The following is a 26,475-nucleotide window of genomic DNA, read 5'->3' on the forward strand; positions in this document are numbered from 1 at the left end:
AGTCCTGGATGCTAGGCAGTGAAGTAAAAAGCGACTACAACTCCCAGGAGACATTGCGTCCACACCCTCTGCGCACTCTCGACCTGGGTGATTGCGAAGGGCACCGAGCCCGAGGGGCGGGGCTTGGGCAAAGCCGCGAATAATGGGCGGGGATGTGGGCGGGGCCACAGAGGGGGCGGTGCTCCCGGCGCGGCCCGGAACACGCTAGTGGAGCGGAAGATGGCGGCGGCAGCGGTGGCTGCAGCCGGGACCCCAGTCGGGCTGAGGCGGAGGTGCCGCCGGCTTTGACCTCGCTCTGGCTCCGGTTCGCGCGGCGGGGCGTGTGCGAGGCTCCGCGAGGCGGGCACGGGCGGCGGCAGTGACTGCGCGCCGCCCTGAGGAGCGCCCGAGCGGCGGCGCGGCTGCGGCTGAAGAGAGAACCGGCTCCGGGCCTCCGCGTCCTCCTGCTTCTCGGGCCCCCCGCCTCCTTGGGGGGGCGGCGGCGGCGATGTTCTCGGTCCTCTCGTACGGGCGGCTGGTAGCCCGCGCCGTGCTCGGCGGCCTCTCGCAGACCGACCCCAGGGCCGGCGGCGGCGGCGGCAGCGGCGGCGACTACGGGCTGGTGACGGCCGGCTGCGGCTTTGGCAAGGACTTCCGTAAGGGCCTCCTCAAGAAGGGTGCGTGCTACGGGGACGACGCGTGCTTCGTGGCCCGGCACCGTTCAGCGGACGTACTTGGTGAGTCCCCCGGCCGGGCTCTCCCCCACCCCCAGCCCGGAATCCGCCTTCTGGGGACTCCCCTGCTCGGGACTTCCCTCTTTTCTCTGAGCAGCGAGCGGAGCCCGAGAGCCCGTAGTAGCTCTCATGTCGGGAGCGCTTACGATGTGCCAGGCGCCGTGCCAAGCGCTCCGAGGTGCGTTTTCCGCTTGACCAACCCCCATTTTAGAGGCGGGGAAACTGAGGCGCAGAGCGGTCAAGCCACGAACTCAAGGTTATGCAGCCTGAGAGTGTGACCGGTTTGTTCGAGTTCAGAGCCGCACGCTTAGTCACTTGGCTGTGCCAGCCCCGGACGACCTCGTCCCCTCCCCGCGCAGACACCTGCAGGCTCGTAACCTCGCTCCGGTGCCCTCCCTCCGCCCTCCCTCTGCGTGTCCCGGGGAATCTCTGCTGCTTCGAGTGATCCCGACGCCACAGCCCGGCCTGGGGCTGCTGGATCCCGAGCAGACAGACTGTCGTGAGCCCGGCAGCCCAGCCGCATTCTTTTGCCGCCTCTATTGCGACCAGATCTCCATCCTTTTTCCGAGTCTTCCCGAGTCTCGCAGTGGGGGCCCCCGGCCTGGTGAAAAAAAACACTCACAGTGCCTTACCCCAAACTGTTCTTGCCCACTTGAGGTCACCGCGGGTGGAGGAAGAGTCTCCTTGCCCCAAAATAGAATGGTCAGACCTTCTTCTAGACGGCAGCCAAGAAAGCCTGGAGAACTGGTGAAAGCCTTTGAGGCCACAGGTGCTTCGCAAGGCCTATTCCTGTTACACCTTTGGAGGTGGGAGACTAGGGTGAGAGCTTGCAGAAAGGGCTCAATAGAGATCACAAACTTTACCATAATGTGCGTCTTTAAAGACCCTGTACATGCCATAGAATCCTGTGCCATGACATGTCTTTTAATAAACCACTTTGAAATTGAAGGACATGCTGTCATTGAACTTGGGTTCAAATGTCACTTTGGTTTCACTTCGCAGGTGAGATTGAGTTTTTGATTACCTTAAACTTCATAGGCTGAGGCAGAGTTTGGCATTGGAACAAATGGTCCTGTAACTTTTTATGACAATAATTACTTTTTAATTTGATCTCAGAGTAACTGCCTATTATCTTTGCTTCTACTACATGTAATATTTGTGAACATGGAACTGGAAAGGTTGCTCTCAATTTAATTTATAAATGGCCCCATTACCTGGGTTGAAAAAGTCATTCAATGTTTAAGCAACACTCTAGATGTTAACTTTTAAAAGAGGAAGGCAGACTCCTTAGAAGGTTGAGGAGCTTGCAGATTGAAATGCTACAAATCTGAAGTCAATTTGACCTTGATTCAGTATCTTTATTAAAAGGCTGTCAGTGGCTGTCTTTTTCCATTACATTTAGGAGTGCTTCACTCAATGAGCTTGTGACCTGTGCTGCTTTTTCAAATTGCAGTCATAGTGCAACAGGATAGGGGATAATGAGCCACAAAGGTTCCCCCTTATAGATTTGCTATGTGCTGGCTTTTATGAAAGATTTGTGAAATTTTGCTCAAACCCACTCTGAAAAAAGTATCAACATAGCATCTTGGCAGAAACCTGGCCTGATTTGGTACTCAGCTTTGCAACTTACTAGCCCTGTGATTCTGTGGTTTTGGGCAAAAGTCTCTCAGCTCATTTTCCTCATCTAGACTAAAGGATGAAGGGAGTGGACTATCTGACCCTCAAGGAATTCTGACCATCAGATCGTATTTTGTTCTGCTTTGAAATGACGGCACCCCTTGTTATTTTGCACCTCAAATAGCAGATATTACTTCCTGTCTTATTCATATGGACACCTCCAGTAGATTTCTTCTGTGTTATATCTGGCTTTAAATCAGTGGTTCATAACTTCCGCTTGTGTATAGTCTCTGAGAGTTTTTGAGTGCCCAAGGGCTCATTCAGGGAATTTACTGACTTCATGAAGTCCATCCATGTAGTATCTAGAGGTCCAAGCATGGGTTCCAGATTTTAAACCACAGCTTTATATCCCTCCTGAAAGGAATGTGGCCAGGCTTCTTCAACTATATTTGACAAAGAGCTATTTTAAAAGTGTGTGTGTGTTCTGTGCACATCAGGGGGAGACAGGTTCTCTAGGACTGTCGTGTTGTTTTGGAGCTCTTCTGGAAAGTCATCTTGGAAGCCACCTGAAACAACTTCTGTTGGCCTCATTTAACTGATCTTTGACTTACACAAACCAGTACTTATGATGGTGTCTTCTATCATCACAGGCTTGATTATCTCTTGCTGTGAAAGAGGTGATGAATCTCAGCAGTCTTCAATACTGCTTTTTACTCTGGAAGTTGGAGTTTTAAACTGAATTGTATCAAAAGGTTATGTTGAATGATCATGCTATGTTGAACCTCAGTGTTTTGAACTTTCTAGTTCTATAGATAATTTATTTTGTTTGGATTGACACTGTTTATTGCTAAGTATTTGTGGAACTCACTGGTCATCTAGGGCTACTTGACTGTGGAATGAAAGCTGTTATTTTTTTTCTGTATAGAAAGGGAAAGCTGTTTTATTTCTTTAATTTAGAATTGATCTGTTCTATTAGTCATGCAGTGACTAAAGGTATTTGATGCTTTACGGCATTTTTTAGAGTCCCACTGGATTTCTTTTAGGAAAAACCAACTATAATGGGTGTGGTGAGACATAGGAACCACTCCTATTCAATGGAAAGTTGGCCAAGGTGCTTTCTCTTTATTAGGTCCAACAGGAGTAAACCAGAACCAGCAGGAGCTGTTTGCACTTTTCTTTTTCCTTCTTCCCTGTAGTTAGTAGTTCTCTTACTCTATATAGTATGGATGCCTAAGTCCACAAAAATATCAGAACTGCCTAGTGTGTAATTGCGGGAGTTGCCTAGTGTGTAATTACTGGGCCTCCTACAGCCCTAAGCTACTTAAGAATAGAATTAAAGCCTGATGAGAGTTTAAGACTCAGTAACTGTGGAGTCCAGTTCTTTCATTTTACTGATGAAAAAACGGTGGCCTACAGAGGATCAAATGACTTTGCTGGGTTACTTCGCTAGTTGGTGGCAGAACTAGGGCTAGCACCAAGACTCCCTGTCCCAGCCCTTCCCGTAACAACACTGGTTAAGTTTCCTTGACAAGATATATGAATTCAAAACCAGTCTGACTTCAGCTATTGTTTATCCTTCTAATGCTTTTTCTGCTTAAGGGTATGTGTGTGTGTTTGCAACTTCTTTATTCACTTTATGACTCATAATTAAAATGCAACAAAAGCTCCTGCATACTAAACCACAGTTTACTGAAATCACTTCTTTAAAGAATGGCAGCATGGTCTGTGCCATGTAAATTCTGACCTTGGAATATTGAGTTGTAAAGTAGTTCTTTTTTAAAAATATATTTTTATTGATTTCAGAGAGGAAGTGAGGGAGATAGAAACATCAATGAGTCATGGATCGGCTGCCTCTTGCACTGGGGATTGAGCCTGCAACCGGGCATGTGCCCTTGACCAGAATTGAACCTGGGACCCTTCAATCCACAGGCCGATGCTTTATCCATTGAGCCAAACCAGCTAAGGCTGTAAAGTAATTCTTATAAAAGTGTGGGATGTTGATTTAAGCTTGATTTAACTTGAAATCTTAAAAAAGGAAGAAAGACAGCAATTTCATATTTTAGCCTTTGGACTTGATTTGAATTGTGGCCAAGTGTTTTGTGAGTAACACCAGTCTTTATTTTTTTTATTGATTTTTTACAGAGAGGAAGGGAGAGGGATAGAGAGTTAGAAACATCGATGGGAGAGAAACATCGACCAGCTGCCTCCTGCACACCCCCCACTGGGGATGTGCCTGAAACCAAGGTACATGCCCTTGACTGGAATCGAACCCGGGACCCTTCAGTCTGCAGGCCGTCACTCTATCCACTGAGCCAAACCGGTCAGGGCTCACCAGTCTTAAAAATAGTTGTTGGAGCCCTAACCGGTTTGGCTCAATGGATAGAGTCTCGGCCTGTGGACTCAAGGGTCCCGGGTTTGATTCCGGTCAAGGGCATATACCTTGGTTGCGGGCACATCCCCAATAGGGAGTGTACAGGAGGCAACTGATCGATGTTTCTCTCTCATCGATGTTTCTAACTCTCTATCCCTCTCCCTTCCTCTCTGTAAAAAATCAATAAAATATATTTTTTTTAAAAAGTAGTTGTTGGAAGGTATAAGGATTACATGAACAATGTCAAGATCAAAATTTTATTTACGAAGTGAATAGATGAGGTAGAATTTGATGTTTTCCAACAGTCCATGATAATTTTAATGTATTTGGTAGAACCTCCATATCTGAAAGTGAGTTGTCCTTTTAACAAAGTAGTCACCTTGGGAGAGTGTGTATGGCCACTAATTGTAGCCTTTTAAAAAGCCCTCTGTGTTGCCGAAACCGGTTTGGCTCAGTGGATGGAGCGTCAGCCTGCGGACTGAAGGGTCCCAGGTTCGATTCCGGTCAGAGGCATGTACCTGGGTTGCGGGCACATCCCCAGTGGGAGATGTGTAGGAGGCAGCTGATCGATGTTTCTCTGTCATCGATGTTTCTAACTCTCTATCTCTCTTACTTCCTCTCTGTAAAAAATCAATAAAATATATTTTAAAAAAATAAAAGTAAAAAAAAATAAAAAGTCCTCTGTGGAATTTTCCTCAGCTAGATTTCAAACTGCATCAAGAAACCAGTCTTATTATTTTTATATTTATAATTTTTTGAAAGTCAAATTTTAGCCTGATATATCTATTGACTGTAGACAGGATCCTGATTGAATTTTTAAAAATCGAGATAATAATTCACCTGCCATATCACTCAACTTTCAAAGTAAAAAATTCAGTGGCATTTCTTATATTCACAGGGTTGTGCGACACCACCATTAACTTGTTTCAAAACATATTCATCACTCCAAAAGAAACTCCCTACCAATTAGGAGTCACTCCCTCAACTCCTGACAACAGAAAGTAGATTCTGACTCTAGATTTGCCTATTTTGGACACTTCGTATATATGGAATTATATTATATTCAATCTTTGTGTCTGGCATTTTCACTTGGTATACTATTTTCAAGGTTCATCCACATTGTATGTATTAGTACTCCATTCCTTTTTATAGCTGAATAATATTCCATTGTATGGATATACCACATTTTTTTCACTCATCTATAAATGGATATTGGGTAATTTTCACTTTTTGGCTGTTGTGAATAGTGCTGCTATGACACATTCATGTATAGGCTTTTGTGTAAATATATATTTTCCATTCTCTGGGGTATATACTTACAAATGGATCATTCTGGTCATATTGTAATTCTAACTTTATGAGGAATATAGTGTTTAATGCATTTTTATATAGTTCTAACATAATTATTTTCTACAAGGGAAATATTTTTTAATGGCAACAATCAGTTATGTAAAAGTTCCAAGATCAGCAGTACTTTAGATATACCTGATTTCATAATAATCTATGTGATTATTCACATTCAGGAGAAAATTGTGGAATGTTAAGGAAATGTGAGAGTAATGAGTTTAGTAAAAGAACCTTTTAGGATTCATAGAGATAGCGGCGTTTAAGAAGCCACTGATCAAAAAAAAAGTTACTGACTAGTTGTTGCCTGACTTTTCTGATCTGTCATTCTATAATAAATAAGGTTACAGGGTTGATGGACAGAAGAACTTTGCTGTTTTTTATTGTATTTTATTTTATTTTAGTTAATCTTCACCCCGAGATCTTTTTTCCATTGATTTTTTAAGAAAGAATGGGGGGAGAGAGAGAGAAACATCAATATGAGAGAGACACGTAGATTGGTTGCCTCCCACACACACCTGACCTGGGAGCCTGGGATCGAGCCTGCAACTGATGTATGTGCCCTTGACCGGGAATCGAATCCGAGACTCTTCAATCCGGAGGCTGACACTCTAACCACTGAGCAAAACCAGCCAATGTTGTTGTTATATTTTTTCTTTCATTTAAATATATATATTGATTTCAGAGAGGAAGGGAGAGGGGGAGAGATATAAACATCAATGATGAGAGAGAATCACTGATCGGCTGCCTCCTGCACACCCCTCAATGGGGATCGAGCCGGCAAAATTGGGCATGTAACCTAACAGGGAATCATAGGTTGATCCTCAACCACCGAGCCATGCCGGCTGGGTTGCTGTTTGTTTTTTTTTAATATATTTTATTGATTTTTTACAGAGAGGAAGGGAGAGGGATAGAGAGTTAGAAACATCGATGAGAGAGAAACATCGATCAGCTGCCTCCTGCACAACCCCCACTGGGGATGTGCCCGCAACCAAGGTACATGCCCTTAACTGGAATCAAATCTGGGACCCGTCTGCAGGCTGACGCTCTATCCACTGAGCCAAACCGGTTAGGGCTGTTATTTTTTTTTAAAACTCCTGCTCTCTTATATTTTTTTTCATTTTGCTGGTAGATATATTGTACTTTTTTCATAGGTTCTTATAAGGCACATTATTTTTAAAGTCATTTCCTCATTTGTTATACTGTCAGAGCTACTTTTCCTTTGTTCACAGTCTTTTTTCTTTTTTTATTAAATCTTCATACAAGGATATGTTGTTGTTTTTTAATATATATTTTATTGATTTTTTACAGAGAGGAAGGGAGAGGGATAGAGAGTTAGAAACATCAATCAGCTGCCTCCTGCACACCTCCTACTGGGGATGTGCCCGCAACCAAGGTACATGCCCTTGACCGGAATCAAACCTGGAACCTTTCAGTCCGCAGGCCGACGCTCTATCCACTGAGCCAAACCAGTTAGGGCACAAGGATATGTTTTTATTGGTTTTTAGAGAGAGAAGAGAGAGAGATATCAAGCCGATCAGGGATCAAACTGCAACCTTTTTGGTGGGTAGGACGACGTTCCAACCAACTCAGCCACCTAGCTAGGACCACAGTGGTTTGTTTTTTTTTAAAGACACCATGCTGTGAATGAGATTTATCCCCATGGCAAGTTTTCTTTTCTTTAAAAAATTTTTTTCAATTACAGTTTACATTTAATATTTTCCATTCTCTGGGGTATATACTTACAAATGGATCATTCTGGTCATATTTTGTTTTTGTTTATAATCTTTAATCTAGAGATTCTCAAATTTAGTTTTAAATTTTCCTGAATTCTAGCTTCTCTCTCAATTTGTTAATATCCTTAGAGAATTCTAGATGAATCTTTTTTGTAGAGCAAGTTAGTTTTTAAAGCATGCCTTTTTATACTTTTCAGAAAATATATTTTTGTGAAAGGGTTAAAAGTTGTAGCAGGCCCTAACTGGTTTGGCTCAGTGGATAGAGCGTCAGCCTGCGGACTCAAGGGTCCCAGGTTCGATTGCGGTCAAGGGCATGTAACTTGGTTGTGGGCACTTCCCCAGTAGGGAGTGTGCAGCTGATCGATGTTTCTCTCTCATTGATGTTTCTAACTCTCTATCCCTCTCCCTTCCTCTCTGTAAAAAAATCAATAAAATATATATATTTTTAAAAAGTTGTAGCAGAAGGTAGGAAGCAGATGTTATCAGTGGTGGTGGGACCACGGTTGGTTTTGGTGGCAGGGAGAGGACATGGATGGGAGGAGGTTGATCCCTGAACTTTAGCACTGCTTTTTTGAAACTGGGCAATACATAACCTGAATGGTTGCAACAGTATCCAAATGGAGTTTGTACTTCTGTGTGACTCAAGAGGCACTATATCAGGTTAGAGTATTTGACCTACAACTGTGTCCTTTGAATAAACGCTTATGTCAGATTCAAGCTAAATATCAAATTCATTTTACTTAGGTCCCTGTGCTTTTTAGAGGGGCCTCACCTGGGGCTTTAGATTCAGAATTTTCAGGAAAATGCTTTGGGAAAGTAAGCTAAGAATATTTTCTTTTCAAATAAATTTGACATTTCAAACCAGAAATTCTAGCCAGTTGAAAAATGGTGTGCCTTGTGATTTTCCCTTTCAAAGTCTCATTTTAAGAATTGGGGGTGCTTGCTTCGGCAGCACATATATTAAAAGGGGGACGATACAGAGAAGATTAGCATGGCCCCTGCGCAAGGATGGTACACATACACACACACACACACACACACATACACACACACACACAAGAATTGGGGCCCTGGATTATTTTTCATGTAGTTAGTAATAAAACTTAGTATTCTATCTTGTTTGGGAATTGTTCGATATTTTAAAAATCTGATAGTTTTCTATCTCCCCGAGATCCAGTTTTTTTCTATTACTAAACAATTCACAGAATTGCATTGTAAATCAAGACTTTTTGCAAAAGCTGACCCACTCCAGAGGATGTGGGGCTGTTAACACACACTCATTTAAATGTAAGTTGGCAAGTGGCATAGCTCTTGCAATTTCATTTAAAAATTTAAAAAAGAAAAGATACTAAATGTTTTAGAATAAGATCCCAAACAGGATTTTGGATGGATTGAGGTGGGAGTTGGGGAGCAATAGTAGCTTTTATTTATTTATTTTAATATATTTTTATTGATTTCAGAGAGAGAGAGGAGAGAAACATCAGTGATAGAGGGAATCATTGATTGGCTGCCTCCTGCACGCCCCCTACTGGGAATTGAGCCTGCAACCCGGGCATATGCCCTTGACTGGAATTGAATCCAGGATCTTTCACTCCACAGGCTGATGCTCTATCGACTGAGCCAAACCAGCTAGGGCAGTGGTTCTCAACCTTCGGGCCCTTTAAATACAGTTCCTTATGTTGTGACCCAACTATAAAATTATTTTTGTTGCTACTTCATAACTTTAATGTTGCTACTGTTATGAATCGTAATGTAAATATCTGATATGCAGGATGGTCTTAGGCGACCCCTGTGAAAGGGTCGTTCGACTGCCAAAGGGGTCTCAACCCACAGGTTGAGAACTGCTGAGCTAGGGCTTACTTAATCTTTTAAGTATGAAATAACTGCTATTCTTCCCATTCAATCTGTTTGTTCCCTCATCTATAAAGTTGACTCATCAATAAGGTCAGTACGGCTAGTATCATATCTGGGACTTGAACCTAAATTTCCTGCCTGCATGTTTAGTGTTTTTATTTTATTTTATTTTACTTTATTTTTGGGGGGGTACCAGGAGTGGGGTCCAAAAGTTTAGTGCTTTTAAATAAGTGGTTTTGCTTTGTGTGTATAAAAGTATAAAAAAGTAACACATGTTCAGGAAAGCACAGTATAAAACATCTGTAATTCATAACTCAAGCTATAGGTGTGGTTTCCTCAGCCATTGTGTATATACAATTTTATGTATACACATTGTTAAATGAAGATTACACATTATGTGTTCTTCTCTATGATGTTATTTTATGTTGTGTAAATTTAGCTCTTGCAATTTCATTTAAAAATTTAAAAAAGTGCCGAAACTAGTTTGGCTCAGTGGATAGAGCGTCGGCCTGCGGACTGAAAGGTCCCAGGTTCGATTCCGGTCAGGGGCATGTACCTGGGTTGCGGGCACATCCCCAGTAGGAGATGTGCAGGAGGCAGCTGATCGATGTTTCTCTCTCATCGATGTTTCTAACTCTCTATCTCTCTCCCTTCCTCTCTGTAAAAAAATCAATAAAATATATTTAAAAAAATAAATAAATAAAAATTTAAAAAAGAAAAGATACTAAATGTTTTAGAATAAGATCCCAAACAGGATTTTGGATGGATTGAGGTGGGAGTTGGGGAGCAATAGTAGCTTTTATTTATTTATCAGTATATTTCCATACTGATAAGCATAACTGCATCATACTTCACTGCAGTATAATCCATAATTTATCTAACCAGTCCTCTATTTTTAGATATTTAGATTATTTCCAGTTTTCTGTCACAAGTAACACTAGAATAAACATGTCTGCATCTGAATATTTACTTAGGATAAGTTCCTCAAAGAGGCATTCCTGAGTGTCAATGGCTATGAACATTTGCAAGGCCTCTGATATAAATACTAGAATAGATCTCTCCAGAAAGATTATGCTAATTTTTTTTTAAAAAATATATTTTATTGATTTTTTACAGAGAGGAAGGGAGAGGGATAGAAAGTTAGAAACATCGATGGGAGAGAAACATCGATCAACTGCCTCCTGCACACTCCCTACTGGGGATGTGCCTACAACCAAGGTACATGCCCTTGACCAGAATCGAACCTGGGACCTTTCAGTCCGCAGGACGACGCTCTATCCACTGAGCCAAACCGGTTAGGGCAGATTATGCTAATTTATACTTTTCTAATTACTATGAAATTGCTCTCATCAATAAGCTTACTGTTGATCTTGAGTCTGTCATAGTTAACAATTTATAGTTTACTAGGTTCTTAATCAGTTGTTTTTGAGGTAAATAAGTTTGTTGCTGGTGAATAGTTCTAGAATTGATTGAATTGTTGGTATGAATCCCAAGGACTACAAAATGACTGCAAAAACTTTGCCAGAGACTACAAGTGACTTACTACAAAGAATGCTTTCTGTTGAAGGATCCAGTACTATTTTGACTCAGACCAATTCCAACACATTTGTGCACTGATTCTTTTTTTACTCATTAACAGTCTATTTTGAAAAGAAAGGGAAATTTTTTCTTTTTATACTACTATGATTGTACATTTTGATCTTTCAAGGGTGCCATCATCCAGCAAGTTTTTTACTTAATCAAGGATTAATTTGTGTTGTCATTTGAGATAGATGCAAATGGTTAGTGTGCTGAATGAAGCAAACAAGAAGTGCTGCTGTTTTCACATCAATGTTTGAATAAGAAAATAGATTTGAGCTATTTGCATAAGAGCTAGAAAACTGTTCGTGTCCTGAGGTTGACCACTAATTGTTAATATGGTCATTAGTGTTTCTATGAGATAAGAAAATCTAAACAGGGATGTCTTATGTGTGTGTTGTTTGAAAAAATCCACTTCTCTTGTTTCTTTAGCGGCAGCTTTGATCTTATCATTGATTTTCATGCTCATGTACTCTGAATTCACTGAAAAGTCAATCAGCGGTCTTTGGATGACAAGGTTAGTTTGTTTTGTGAATACATTTTCACATACAAATTTATTTACAGGTAATTTGAATTTACTGAAGTCAATTAATACTGATCTATAACTTTTATCAAAATTTCAAATTGAAGAAAATGGTTGACCTGACTTTTTCTTACAGGCTTAAAGGAGAAAAGCTTTTCCATCTAAATCAGGTGTGACTTAGAATCCCAGAATCTTAGATGTTAAAAAAAGGAACTCTTGAGAGAATTTGTCCTTCTGCCCCTTATTTCACAGATGAGAAAACTAAAGCTTAAAGAAGTGTTTTGGCCAGTCTTCAACAGCCAGTAAGTGTCAAAGAAAGCAGGTAGTGCTGTCATCTCCAGACTGTTTTTCAAGGTTCTTTCTATTAGACCTTCTTTTGACTGTGAGAGGAGCGTCTTGTAGCCAGCTTTGACCCAGAGCACAATACTTTGTTGAACTCTAGGATTAGATAATGAGTTCATTCTCTTTTGGGAGTTCTTCATAATAGTTGGTATACCAGAGTATTGGTATTCTAACTTTTCAGTACAGTCAACTGAATTCATTGTTTACTGGTTGTTTCCTGCTAGTCCCTGACAGGTGCTGTGGAGAAGACCAAGAACAAAACAGATTTCAGCCCTGAAGTTTCATAGGCTGGTGGGAAAGGCACATATACACAGGAATAGTATAAAAGAATACACACACATTAGATTTTTGTGAAAGCATGGAGTCAGGCCTTAGGAGATGGGTAAATTGAGGTAGTTGAGGAGGAGAATGGTAAGGCTGTCTGGTTTGAGGGATCAACAACAGCACAGAAGAAGATTCCCCAAACTGTAGATGTTTATAGCAAGAGAGTATTTTGAACTGGGTGGGGTGGGGATGGGAGGGCAGTTGAGAATTGATGTTAGAAAATATAGGTTGACCAAATTGTTGAAGGTCACAATCGTCATGTTAAGGAGTTGGGTGTCGTTTTGCTTTTTTGGTAGGAAGCTATAAACATTTATAGCTTTTATAAATGTTTTTTAAAAAACATTTATGCTTTTGTTGATTTGGATTTGGTTTGGCTGTTTTGAAAAGTCAGCAGGTTCAGATGGTACAGAATTCAAAAGGTATTCGAAATTAAAAAGGGTGCACAGTAAAGTTTTCCTGTCACTGTGACCTCCTAGCTGCAAAGTTCTTATCCCAAAAGAACCAGTGTTATCAGTTTCTTGTGTACCTTCTAAAGAATGTTTTTATATATAAAAGTAAGTAAGTTTATATACTTGGAAGTTATTTGACTAAAAGAGTATCATGGACATAGCAATCTTGTTTAAAAAAATGGTAGAGGGTATAATAGGAGAACAGGAGGCAAGAGACCAATCAGGAAGCTACTGAAATAGTCTTTGCTATAAAGGGCTTTAACTAGGGCAGTGAAAAGTAGTTGGCCTGCAGACATAGAATCAGCAGGACCAAGAGAGGGTGAAAGAGAAAGAGGAATTGAAGTTGATTTTGAGATTTTGAATTTGATAGCTTCCTTAAGGTTTCTAGCCTTGAGGTGTATGTGGGTTGGACTGCCATTAATTGGATTAGGAAATGTAAGAGAAGGATCAAGTTTGGGAATAGAAAACGGAATTTTTGCTTCAAGAGGCTTTCAGAGGCAGAATCACCTGGCTTGAAGAACATTTGTGTCCAGTTGGCCTTTACTAAGTCCTGAATGTTCTAGCAGTGAGTCATTAGATCTCCTCTGCAGTTTGTTTTTCATATTTTGCTAAAAGGCCGGGGCCCACTCTGAGCATGCTGACTCAGAAAGTGGGGCTTGGGTTCCACAAGTAATCTCAATGTGCAGTAAGAATCGAAAACTGTTGTGCCAGTTACCAGGTTAGCACCCAAGGATGAGAAGATGGTTAGCAGTGTGAAAGAAACTCATTCCTGAAGGGGGTTACAATATGGAGAGGGAGAAAGAAAAAAGTCATGATAGAGGTGCTATGATTAATAGTGACCTAAGAAAATGGTTAGGCCTGTTTATGTATTACTAGTTGTTATAAGATTTCCCATTTAAAATGAGAAATTTCTAAGTCTGAACCATGGCACATAGTAGGCAGCAGGCATTTAAGAGATACCTATCTACACTAATAAAAGAGAAACATGGTAATTAGCGTACGACCGCTACCCTTCCCATTGGCTAATCAGCATATCCTTATGCAAATTAACTGTCAGCCAAGATGGCGGCTGGCAGCCAGGCAGCTGGAAGCGAACATGAGGCTTGCTTGCTCCAGGGACTGCAGACTCGAACGTCCCCGCCTAACTTGCCGGCCTCTCAGCTGCAACTCTAAGCAACTATGTACTATGTTGCAAATATAGAAGCTAAACAAAACCCCAGAAACTGGCTTTCAGTCAGCCCCGGACCGCAACATTGTATCCATGTTTTCAGCAGCGAGGCCTCAGAGCTAAAGCTGGCCCAGAATAAAAAAAAAAAAAAAAAAAAAAGTAAACAAGGAGCGGTTGGGAGCTTTTAGTCACCTGCCAGCCGGAAAACAGCCCTCAGCCCCTCAGCCAGCCTGGCCAGGCACCCCAGTGGGGACCCCCACCCTGATCCAGGACACTCTTCCGGGCAAACCAGCCGGCCCCTACCCGTTCACCAGGCCTCTATTCTATATAGTAAAAGGGTAATATGCCTCCCGGCACCGGGATCAGCGTGACAGGGGGCAGCGCCCAAACCCCCTGATCGCCCTGCAGCTCTGTGTGTGACAGGGGAAGGCGCCCCAACCCCCTGATCAGCCCTGCTCTGTGCCTGATAGGGGGGAGCTCCCCAATCCCCTGATTGCCCTGCAGCTCTGTGTGTGACAGGGCGCGGGGCCACAACCTCCCTATTCGCCCTGCTCTGTTCCTGACAGGGGAAGGCGCCCCAACCCCCTGATCAGCCCTGCTCTGTGCCTGATAAGGGGGAGCTCCCCAATCCCCTGATTGCCCTGCGGCTCTGTGTTTGACAGGGTGCAGCGCACCAACCCCCTGATCGGCCCTGCTCTGTGTGTGACAGGGTGCGGCGCCCCAACCCCCTCTCCCCCCCACGGGCCCTGCTCTGTGTGTGACAGGGTAGAGCCGTAACCTCTCCATCGGCCCTGCCCCGAGTGTGACAGTGGCGGCGCCCCAACCCCCTGATTGGCCCTGCTCTGTGGGTAATAGAGGGTGGCGCCCCAACCCCCCTCCACAGGCCTTGCTCTGCGTGTGATAAGGTAGAGCCATAACCTCCCCATTGGCCCTGCCCTGAGTGTGACAGGGTGCAGCGCCCCAACCCCTTGATCCGCCCTGCTCTCTGTGTGACAGGGGGTGGTGCCCCAACTCCCCTATCGGCCCTACTCTGTGAGTGACAGGGGGGAGCTCCTCAACCCCCTGATCGGCCCTGCTCTGTGTGTGACGGGGGGAACTCCCCAACCCCCTGATCGACCCTGCTCTGTGTGTGACAGGGTATGGAGCCCCAACCCCCCTGATGGGCCCTGCTCTGTGAGTGACAGGGGGCAGCACCCCAACCCCCTGATGGGCCCTGCTCTGTGAGTGACAGGGGGCAACGCCCCAACCCCCTGATTGGCCCTGCTCTGTGCGTGACAGGGGGTGGCGCCACAACCTCCCCATCGACCCTGCCTTGAGTGTGACGGGGCAGTGCCCCAACCCCCCAATCGGCCCTACCCTGAGCTTGATTGAGGGTGGCATCGCAACCTCCTGATCTGCCCTGATCTGTGCATGACGGGGTGGCGCCCCAACTCCCCAATCGGCCCTGCTCTGAGCCTGACCAGGGGCTGCACTTGGGGATTGGGCCTGCCCTCTGCCACCCGGGAGCAGGCCTAAGCCAGCAGGTCGTTATCTCCCGAGGGGTCCCAGACTGTGAGAGGGCACAGGCCAGGCTGGGGGACCCCCCCCCCACCCAGTACACAAATTTTTGTGCACCGGGCCTCTAGTTCTTATATAATAAAAGAGAAACATGTAAATTAACCATCCCTCCCCTACACTCACCAGCCAATCAGAGTGAGTATGCAAATTAACCTCATCGCCTCTGTGGAGACTGACAGCAGGTAGGAGGCAGCTCCCAGCATGGCCTGCTTGGCAGTCACTGTGGTGTGGAGCAGGCAGGCCCTGCAGAGAGCAGAGAACCACGAGGAGCGGGCCTAAGCCGTCAGTAAGACATCCCCTGAGGGCTCCCAGATTGAAGAGGGTGCAGGTCAGGCTGAGGGACACACACACACCCCCATGCACGAATTTCGTGCACTGGGCCCCTAGTGTGTGTGTGTGTGTGTGTGTGTGTGTAAAGGCCTAAGCAACTGACCGTCCGACTGTCTGACTATCCAACCGTCTGACAGGTAGCTATGATGCACAGTGACCACCAGGGAGCAGATGTCCTGCTGCTGAGCTGTGGTGACTTGGCAGCTGCGGTTCTCAGGTGATGTACCTGGAACCAGAGAGGAGGGAGCCCAATTCTGGGGTGCGTCATCCGAGAACCGCCCTCTCACAATCCAGGACCCCTCAGGGAAGTTGGAGAGTTGATTTTGGCTCGATCCCCGCAGGCCAGGCCAAGGGACTCCACCAGTGCACGAATCCCCGGGCCTCTAGTTTTTTAAATAAAATTACTTCAGAGTCAATTCTGGAGAAAGAAAACTAATTCATTTATTTAAAGTACAGGTGATTTTTTTTCTTGTGTATTTTTGGGATACAAATATATGTTCCCTAGTGCTTGAAAATGTTATTGTTGGCCCTGCCCGAGTGGCTTAGTGGTTAAGTGTCGATCTATGAACCAGGACATCAGGGTTTGATTCCCGGTCAGGCCATATGCCCGAGCTTGATCCCCAGTATGGAGTGTGCGGGAGGCAACCAGTCAATGATTCTCTCACATCACTGATGTTTCTGTCTCTCTCTTTATCACCCTTCCTTTCTGAAATCAGTAAAAATATATTTAAAAAGCCCAACCGGCATGGCTCAGTAATTGAGCATCGGCCTATGAACCAGGCAGACAATTACGGTTTGATTCCTGGTCAGGGCACATGTGTGGATTGCAAGGCTCGATCCCTAGTGTGGAGCATGCAGGAGGCAGCCAATCAATGATTCTCTCTTATCATTGATGTTTCTATCTCTCCCTCTCCCTTTCTCTCCTAAATGAAAAATATATATAAAAAAATTTTTTTAAAAAAGAAAATGTTATTGTTAAATGTTTAATGGAATATTGAATGGTGGTGGATGTGTGACTAGGAAAGATGAGTGGAGCACTCATCTTTTATACACTATCTGTGAGTGGGAATTATCTTTTGGTTGTGATCACAAACCAGTGCTTGTAGAGCTTGTAGCCTACAAATATGGGTCAAATACTTTTTTCTGATTGTTACAGGCTAGACTGCTCCAAATGCTGTTATTTGGACTTCTTAAAGACAGGCATAACTCATCCTATATAATAAAAGGCTAATATGCAAATCGACCGAACGGCGGAATGACCAGTTGCTATGACATGCACTGACCACCAGGGGGGCAGACACTCAATGCAGGAGCTGCCCCCAGGTGGTCAGTGCACTCCCACAGGGGGAGCACTGCTCAGCCAGAAGCCGGGCTCATGGCTGGCGAGCACAGCGGTGGTGGCAGGAGCCTCTCCTGCCTCCGCGGCAGCGCTAAGGATGTCTGACTGACGGCTTAGGCCTGCTCCCCGTGGGTTCCCTGAGGTCTCCTGGACTGCAAGAGATCACAGGCTGGGCTGAGGGAACCCCCCCCCCCCCCAGTGCATGAATTTTGTGCACCAGGCCTCTAGTTTATTACATTATTAGCTGCCAGCTGAGCACTGTGGCAGGCTCTTTTAAAACATTATTCAGTTCCTCACACCAACTTTGCGTTGCCCATGATATTATTCTCATTCATGGGTGAAAATACTGAGGGTTAGAGAGCTGCCCAAGGACACCTAGTCCTGGAGCTAGAATTTGAACCCAGATCTGACTCTTGCCAATAAGATGTTAAGACCTGGGTTTTTATCTTCTTGAAGGAAAGATTTCAATGAAGAGACAAAGTGCAGCAAAGCAAGAGAGAATTTATTGGCCACAGCAAAAACACATTTAGAACAGTAAAACAAGGAAGGGCATAGAAGAAGCAACAGAAAAGCCTAGCCTGGGCTGCTTTGGCTCACTGGGAAGTCAGGGAAAAGGGGGCCTTGGAGGTTCAGGGGGTTTGCCTGGGATGAACTGCTACTGCCCACTGCTCCCCTGGTTGCAAGTCTGGTGGGGTTCCTTAGAGTGTAGGGGATATGTGCCTGTGGGGGAAGGAGAGAGGGAAGGGAATGGTATGGGCGTGCTCCCCTGGGACAGAGCTCAAGCTGGGTCCCTTATATTGACGCTATTTATTGCAGGTGGGAATCTTAGGGGAGGTCTCAGGGGAGGGTCTCAATGGAATATTCCAGGTGAGCTCTCTCAGGGTCTCTGTCTCCACTGATTGGTCAATGCTGGGGCAGGGGGTCCTGAGTCAGTGCAGCTAGTCCTAAGGTAGCCATTTGTCTGGTTTTGCTGTTTTTTTGGGACCCGGAGCTGAAGTACAACTGAGGTCTAGATGTTATATTTAGGGAAGAAAATGTGTGTGTGTGTGGGGGGGGGGTTGAATCTCATGAGGTTACCTCTTGTTTTTCCAGTTTTGCCCCTTGCTAGGTACCCAGGGCTTTCTGCCCTGGTGACCTTCTGCATCTGATTCATTGTCCTTGCCCTGCTCAGGTTTAACTACCTATAACAACTCCAAAACTGTCTGCTGTGCTTTTGCCCAATCTCTGTACACTACCTTTCAAGTCAAAAATGACCATTTTAAACTTTGTTTTACTGAGATGATTTTTGCTGAGTTTGAATACTACTTAGTTATTAGCTGTTCTTAGGCTAATAATTGAGCAAAGCCCCATAATTAAAGCAATGATGGCCTCATTGAGTTTTTTTTATATATATATATTTTATTAATTTTTTTTTTACAGAGAGGAAGGGAGAGGGATAGAGAGTTAGAAACATCGATGAGAGAGAAACATCGATCAGTTGCCTCCTGCACACCTCCTACTGGGGATGTGCCTGCAACCAAGGTACATGCCTTTGACCAGAATCAAACCTGGGACAGTCCGCAGGCCGACACTCTATCCACTGAGCCAAGCCAGTTAGGGCTCATTGAGTCTTGTTGAACTAATCTGTGGGCCACAAGGACTTTGGTGGCCTTAAGCCAGCCCTTTCCTTCTGGGGACCTCCTAAAAGCCTTAACTCCTGCAGTGCATTGTTTAAGCTGATTGCTAGTGAGAAGTTCCTGGCCATCTATATATATAAAAGCTCAGCGACCATCACGGTGGAACGACCAGAATGACTGGTCGCTATGACGTGCACTGACCACCAGGGGGAGATGCTCAATGCAGGAGTTGCTCCCTGGTGGTCAGTAGACTCCCACAGCAGGAGCGCTGCTCAGCCAGAAGCCAGGCTCATGGCTGGCGAGTGCAGCGACAGTGGTGGGAGCTTCTCCTGCCTCCGTGGCAGCGCTAAGGAGTGGCAAGCCAAGTGGTAAGGAGCGAGCAGGCAGGTGGTTAATTGCGAGGGGTTCCGGATTGCTAGAGGGTGCCAGCCAGGCTGAGGGACACCCTCCCCACCCCCCCCACCCCCTCCACCCCCACCCCCCCGCGCGAATTTCATGCATTGGGCCCCTAGTGGTGTAATAAGCATTTACTTGGAGGGCAGGTTTCTTTGCTCTTAAAGCTCTAACCTCACCTTTATTACTTGATTTGTACTGTATCCATATTAGTCACAATCATAGGTAACTGCCAGAAATGCCTGTCTCTTCAACCTCCTCCCCCAAACTCAAGTTTTTATAACTTGAATATTTTTCTGATTCTTTCAGCTAGTTGTAATCTGATCTTCCTTGCTTTTGTTTTTATTGATGTATATGTACTTTGGTTTATTATAGCCATTTATCTTGAACCTCTCCAAATCCTCTTTCTCTACCACAATCACCAGCACTTGATTTTAAGTTCCTGTGGGCAGGAAATCTTTTATTATATGTAAATTTCTTAGCTGCCTTTTGCCACATGTCTTGCACATAGAAAGTGTTCAATAAAATATGTTGAATAACTTTAATATTGAATTTAAGTGTATAATGTAGTTCCAACTGGATTTATAGTTTTTGTCATCCCTTCCATGAAGGTAACATGTACTCATTACTAAAAAAATGGGAAAGTGTGGAAAATAAAAAGATGGAGAAAAAATTATTTGTCCTTCCCTGGCTGGTGTTGCTCAGTGGTTGGAGCATCATCTGTACACTAAAAGGCCGTGGGTTCAGTTCCTGGTCAGGGTACATGCCCAGGTTGTGGGTTTGATTGGGGTGCATACGGGAGGCAACCAGTTAATGTTTCTCTCTCCCTTTCCCTCCTCTCTCTCTAAAATCAATTAAAAAATATCCATGGGTAAGGATTTAAAAAATTTACTTGTCCTACCACTCAAAGACCATTACTTAATTAAACAACATATGGGGGAACATAAGTAGTGTTTAGAAAGTAAGTGTTCACTAAGCTAGCTTATTCAAAGGAATTATGTTCTCATTAAAAAAAGAAAAAAGCCCTAACAGGTTTGGCTCAGTGGATAGAGCGTCAGCCTGCGGACTGAAGAGTCCCAGGTTCAATTCCGGTCAAGGGCATGTACCTTGGTTGCGGGCACATACCCAGTGGGAGGTGTGCAGGAGGCAGCTGATTGATGTTTCTGACTCACTATCTCTCTCCCTTCTTCTCTGTAAAAAATCAATAAAATATATTAAAAGAAAAAGAAAAAAAAGCCCAGCCAGAATAGTTCATTGGTTGAGTATTGATCTATGAATCAGGAAGTCACAGTTTGATTCCCAGTTGCGGCTCGATCCCCAGTTGGGGTTGTGTAGGAGGCAGCCAATCAATGACTCTCATCATTGATGTTTCTATCTCTCTCTCCCCCTCTCCCTTCCTCTCTTAAATAAATAAAAATATATTTTAAAAAATAAAAAAAAGAGGGCCAGTGTAGCTCAATTGGTTTGGTGTTGTCCCGTGCACCAAAAAGGTCACAGGTTCGATTCCCGGTCAGGGCACATGCCCAGGTTGGTGGCTCCATCCCAAGTAGGGGGTATGCAGGAGACTGCCAATCGATGTTTTGCTCTCATATCAATGTTTCCTTCTCTCCCTCTCCCTCTCTCTCTAAAAAAAGTTCAATTAAAAAAAAATTTTTTTTTTAAGGCATTTTTGCCCTAGCCAGTTTGGCTTTGGATAGAGTGTAGGCCTACGGACCAAAGGGTCCAGAGTTTGATTTCTGTCAAGGGCACATACCTTGGTTTCGGGCTCCTCCCCAGCTAGGGCCTGGTCTCAGGGCTCATGCAGGAGGCAACCAATCAGTGTGTTTCTCTCAAATCGATGTTTCTCTCTGTCTTTCCCTCTCTCTTCCACTCTCTCTAAAAACCAATGGAAAAATATCCTGAAGTGAGGATTAAAAATAAAATTTTAAAAAAAAAAGGCATTTTTGAGCTGGGCTACATGTGACTCCTTTCTTTCTTGCTTGCTTTTTTAAATTTTTTTTTAATTTTTAAATACTAGGTTAACCTTTAAGACCAGAATTCTAGATCTAATCTTATAAACAGGAGAAAATTTTCTCTTAGCCTAAAGGGCCAATACAAATAGGCACCCATCAGATAGCTGGACTTAATTACTGTTACTTTCTTATTTAAATGTTAAGTTATAGTGTTATATTACATTTCCTAATATCTAGAAACTAACCAGCCTCAGCATTAATAGAAGCCCTTAATTCTGTATCACACTACGGGCCCTTCCTCTACTAGCTTACCATAAGTGTGGCTCCCAGATGATTTGTCTGTTGCTTCCTCCTGTCCTAAAAACATTGCTATCAGCATTTAGCATTTCAGGAAGGTACTGTTGCAGTTCAAAGGAGTGAAGTGACCTATTCTGTGACTTCACCTTCAACTCTGCAGTTTGTGTGGTAGGGAGGCAGTGATTCATACCCCAGTCTGTGAGATGCCCAAGGTCCCCAAGCCACAGTTGAGCCAAAACACATTATTCCACGTTAAGTATTTGGTATTTAAACAGAAGAGCTAAAGTTAGAGGAAGAACATTTTTATTTTTAAAAGGTTGACTTTGAGTTTCTTTGCCTTCACAGTATCATTTCTTAATCCTCTTTACAGCATTTTCACTGGAAATAACTATCTCTAGTTAATGAAGTATTCTGGACAGTAGGTATGACTGTGTATATAGGCATATTCATTTTAACTTGATTAATTAAGTAATTTCATGCTTACTAAGCTAGAAAGGACTATTTTGTTTGGAATTCTAAAACATAAAATGAACTGTTTATATTTTTGAGCTTTGTTAACTCTCCTAGATAGTTCCCTCTTTTTTTTTTTTTTTGCAGAATTTTAGTTTTGCTTATAAGTTCCATTTATCATAGGGTTGAAGCTTCCTTTCCATCCTTTCAGCTTCATTGCTTCAGCTTTTGACTTAACTGTTCTGCTTAGAGGTCTTGAGTTCTTGAGGTAGGATTGGTTTCTGGAGAATGAGAAATGCAGATTTCGTTGTTATTAATGCAGAGTATTGTTATTAATGCTTTGGGGAAACTTGTTGCAAAAGGAATATATCACTTGCATCATCTTCTATAATAATAAAAGCATAATATGCTAATTAGACTGGACGTCCTTCCGGACGAAGCCGGGGCTGCAAGGGAAGCCCAGGTCCCAGGTTGCCTGCTGGCGGCCAGAAAGAAGCCCGGGTCCTGGGTGCCAGAGGGAAGTTGGTGCCGGCAGCCAGGGAAAGAAGGCCTACTCTTGGATGAATTTCGTGCAACGGGCCTCTAGTAATTTATATAATTTCACTTCTAGAGAACTGAAAAGACTGTTAGTCAAAGTAAATTGTACTTTTGTGAATAGCTCAATTGTTACATATATTTTTTCAATAATCCTGCTTTTTTGTTCCCTTTGGGATAATTATTTGCAGATACATTTCACAGTTCTGAATCATAGGAGAGTGTTCTTAATGCCCAAATAGTTGAGGCTTCAGAAATGTTGATACAAATGTGATCTGTTACATTGGATAGAAATTGAATTTGTACTCTGATCTCGTTTTTCTCTAGAGCAGTGGTTCTCAACCTTCCTAATGCCGTGACCCTTTAATACAGTTCTTCATGTTGTGGTGACCCCCAATTTCATTGTTACAAATTGAACATAATTAAAGCATAGTGATTAATCACAAAAACAATATGTAATTATATATGTGTTTTCTGATGGTCTTAGGTGACCCCTGTGAAAGGGTTGTTCGACCCCCAAAGGGGTCGTGACCCACAGGTTGAGAACCGCTGCTCTAGAGGCTTCGAGTTTGTGATGCCTCTAGACCAGTGGTTTTCAACCTTCTGGCCCTTTAAATACAGTTCCTCATGTTGTGACCCAACCATAAAATTATTTTCGTTGCTACTTCATAACTGTAATGTTGCTACTGTTATGAATCGTAATGTAAATTATCTGATATGCAGGATGTGAAAGGGTTGTTCGACCGCCAAAGCGGTTGTGACCCACAGGTTGAGAACTGCTGCTCTAGACAAATAAGGTTGACTTGGAGAACTCTAGATTATAGATTGAAGAACCTCAGCATCTGAAAAGAAGCTGGCTGTAGCACTGCAATAAATACTGTCTAACCAACTTCCTCATTAGATGAACAGTTGCTGCAGAAAGTGTAAAACCAGATCCTTAACCCTCTGAGTACAGAGGGTCTCATGCTACTTTTATAATTTAACTCTTGTGATCCAACCAGGTTCTTACTCAGTTTCTCCTCTGGAGTTTCAGTTCACTATCAAGTGCCCATCCTAGTAGATAGATGTTTCACTGATGGAAAAACAATCCTGTAGAACCATCTTGCTTCATTAGGGGATGAGGATCCTGTAAGATGCCTCAAGACAATCAAAGATGCAAGGAATAAAGCTATTACCTTAGGATAACACTTAATATTTGAAATTATGCCAGAGCCAAATTCTTCACTGATGCTTATACTAAAGTTGAAATTGACTATATATTCTTTGGGCATCACTTTTTTTCTGGAAAATGTTGGCTTTGTAACTAATTTCATGCCAATCTGAAGATCAGTGTAGTTGGAAAGGTTTTAGGAAGAATGGCAACCTCATGGTGATAGCTGATAGAGTCCTGGAGAGACTCAGGCAGATGTTGGCTTCATTCAGTCTTTTAAGGAGAGCCTTTTGTAACTACACAGGTCACCATATATGCAATTGGAAAGATAGGATTAGTATTTTCATGCAATATTTTATTTATTTTTATTAAATCTTTATTGTTGAAAGTATTACATATGTCTGCTTTCTTCCCCCATTGACCCCCTCCAGCCCGCCCCCAGTAACTATAATCTTCAAAAATATATTTTTACTAGATGCCCAGTGCACGAATTTGTTCATGGTTGGGGTCTGGCTGGTCCGCCCTGATTGGGGTGAGGGGGGGCTGATCGGGGGCAGGGCCGGCTGGGGGAGGGGCCAGCCCCACCCCCTGGTTGAACTCTCCATTGAGGGGACAATTTACATATTAGCCTTTTATTATATAGGATTGATTTCAGAGAGGAAGGGGGAGAGAGAGAGAGAAACATCAATGATGAGAGAGAATCATTGGTTGGCTGCCTCCTGTGCCACCCCAACTGGGAATTGAGCCCACAACCCAGGCATGTGCCCTGACTGGGAATTAAACCATGACCTCCTGGTTCATAGGTTGATGCTCAACCACTGAGCCACTAGGGTCGGGCTGTGACTATAATTTTTAAAATATACATATATCTTTATTGACTTCAAAGAGGAAAAGAGAGTGAGAAATATCAGTGATGAGATAGAATTGTTTGGCTGCCTCCTGCACGCCGCCCACTGGGGATTGAGCCCGTAACCCGGACATGGGAATTGAACCGTGACCTCCTGATTCATAGGTTGATACTTAACCACTAAGCCACAATGGTCGGGCTGTAACTATAATTTTAAAATAATTTTTTAAAATGTTCTTCTTACAAAAAGATACATTCAAGTGATATATACATTTAAGTGAGATACACCAGAATTATTTGTTCTCCTCTCTTAACTCTTCACTTTAGAAAAACAGTCCATGGAAAACATAAAATATTATATAAAAATCATAAATATTTTCTAGTTGATTATTTCCCACTTCATAAAACTGCCATTTCTACATAAATGGTACAACTAAAGGAATCTTCTGTGCCCTTTAGTCTTCTCAGCCTTTTGCTCAGCCATTTCAGATATGTAACCATTATCTTAATCTAATAATGGTTTTAATTGGATTTTGGGTCAAAGGAAACACTTAAGCTCGACTGTGTGCTGACAGACTGTTATTAATGGAGACATAAGATGATTACAGTGAATTAAAGGAAATAGCTTCTATATTCAGTGCAAACTCTTTATCTTGGCATTCAAAGCCTTTCTAATGAACTCAGCCCACCTTTTCACCTCTCTTCACATCTAAACAAATTATATCATTCTGACAAACTGGATTACTTGGCCTTAATCAGTTATCATATCTGTGATTGTAATTTGATGTCTAGAGTAAGAATTCAGTTCACAAATGAGCTATTGGGCCAGGAATCCTCATTCCTAAGATAAGATCTCCTTGAATTAACTCCTTGAATTTATTACCCTCTCTACTCTCCCCGAACAGCTCATCTGCCCCTCTGGTGTCAGTTCCGGATCTTTGTCAAAGATTGGGCTCAGATTGCCTTCCCAGCAGCAGGCACATAGTTCCTGATTTCATACAGAACATTTTCTCAAAAAAAAAAAAAAATGCTCCACTGACACCTGAAACTAAGCACACCAGAGACAGAATTCAAAATCTGAAGACATTCCCACCCCCTTCCCAACTGGCAAATCAGTACTCAGATTCAGAAACCTACTGATAAAAAAAAAACCTATTGATAATAGAGCATAGGTATCTTTTGTATTTATTCCTTTGTATTTCCAGTGATTGTCTATTCTACTTTTCTCAATACCTGGAACCTAAAATTTTGCAGCTGACTCCTGACCTCTGACCTCTCCCAGCCCATTTTCTCCACTGTTATCAGGATTATTTTCTAAAATATATAGATTGGATTATATCACTGTATCCCAAACCTTGTCAGCTTATTATTTATAGAAGTGCTATACATATACTGTGGAAATAAACTGTAACTACATATATGATCCATGGGGAAAAAAAATCCTCACCCAAGGATATTTTTTCCATGGATTTCCAGTAGAAATATACTGTAACTACATATATGATCTTAAATGTTCTAGTAGCCACATTTTTAAAAAGTAAAATTAAATATTCATTTCAATTTATTTAACCCAATATATGTAAAATATTTCATCATGTTCAGTAAAAAATTATTACTAAGACATTCTATTTATTTATTTATTTATTTTGGTATTATGTTTTTGGAATCCAGAGTGTATTTTACATTTAATAGCACATCTCAATCCAAACTAACCACATTTCAAACTCAATAGCCACGTGTGGCTAGTGATTCCCGTGTTGGACAGCATAGGTCAATAGCATAAAGCTTAAATGTTCTTCATCTGCAATTTTGGGCCATCCACAATTTCACTTACTGCTCTCCTTATTTCAGCTTCTCCCCACTCACCCAAGCACCAGCTATACCTAATTGTCTGCCATACTTTTTCTTTTATTATCCTTCCCTGTCTGTGGAAGGCTCTCTCTCTCTCTCTTTTTTTAATCCTCACCCGAGGATATTTTTCCATGGATTTT

General features: G+C 43.0%; 1 protein-coding gene and 1 non-coding gene across 2 annotated transcripts in view; both read left to right on the forward strand.

The window, feature by feature from the left end:
- The first annotated feature begins 220 nt into the window (after window positions 1-220).
- Window positions 221-26,475, forward strand: part of PPTC7 (protein phosphatase targeting COQ7) — a 47,921-nt gene continuing 21,666 nt past the window's right edge. The window contains exon 1 of the mRNA XM_070399333.1: window positions 221-716. Coding sequence (XP_070255434.1) covers window positions 488-716 — 229 coding nt within the window. The 5' untranslated portion in view covers window positions 221-487. The remainder of the gene's footprint in view (window positions 717-26,475) is intronic.
- LOC138998216 (U6 spliceosomal RNA) lies at window positions 8,718-8,825 on the forward strand. Its single transcript, XR_011469088.1, has one exon. It is a non-coding gene; the product is annotated as a U6 spliceosomal RNA (small nuclear RNA).

This window comes from Myotis yumanensis, unplaced genomic scaffold (assembly GCF_028538775.1).
Source record: "Myotis yumanensis isolate MYYU_CA2020_CCGP unplaced genomic scaffold, mMyoYum1.0.hap1 SCAF_19, whole genome shotgun sequence".
Classification (NCBI taxonomy): domain Eukaryota; kingdom Metazoa; phylum Chordata; class Mammalia; order Chiroptera; family Vespertilionidae; genus Myotis; species Myotis yumanensis.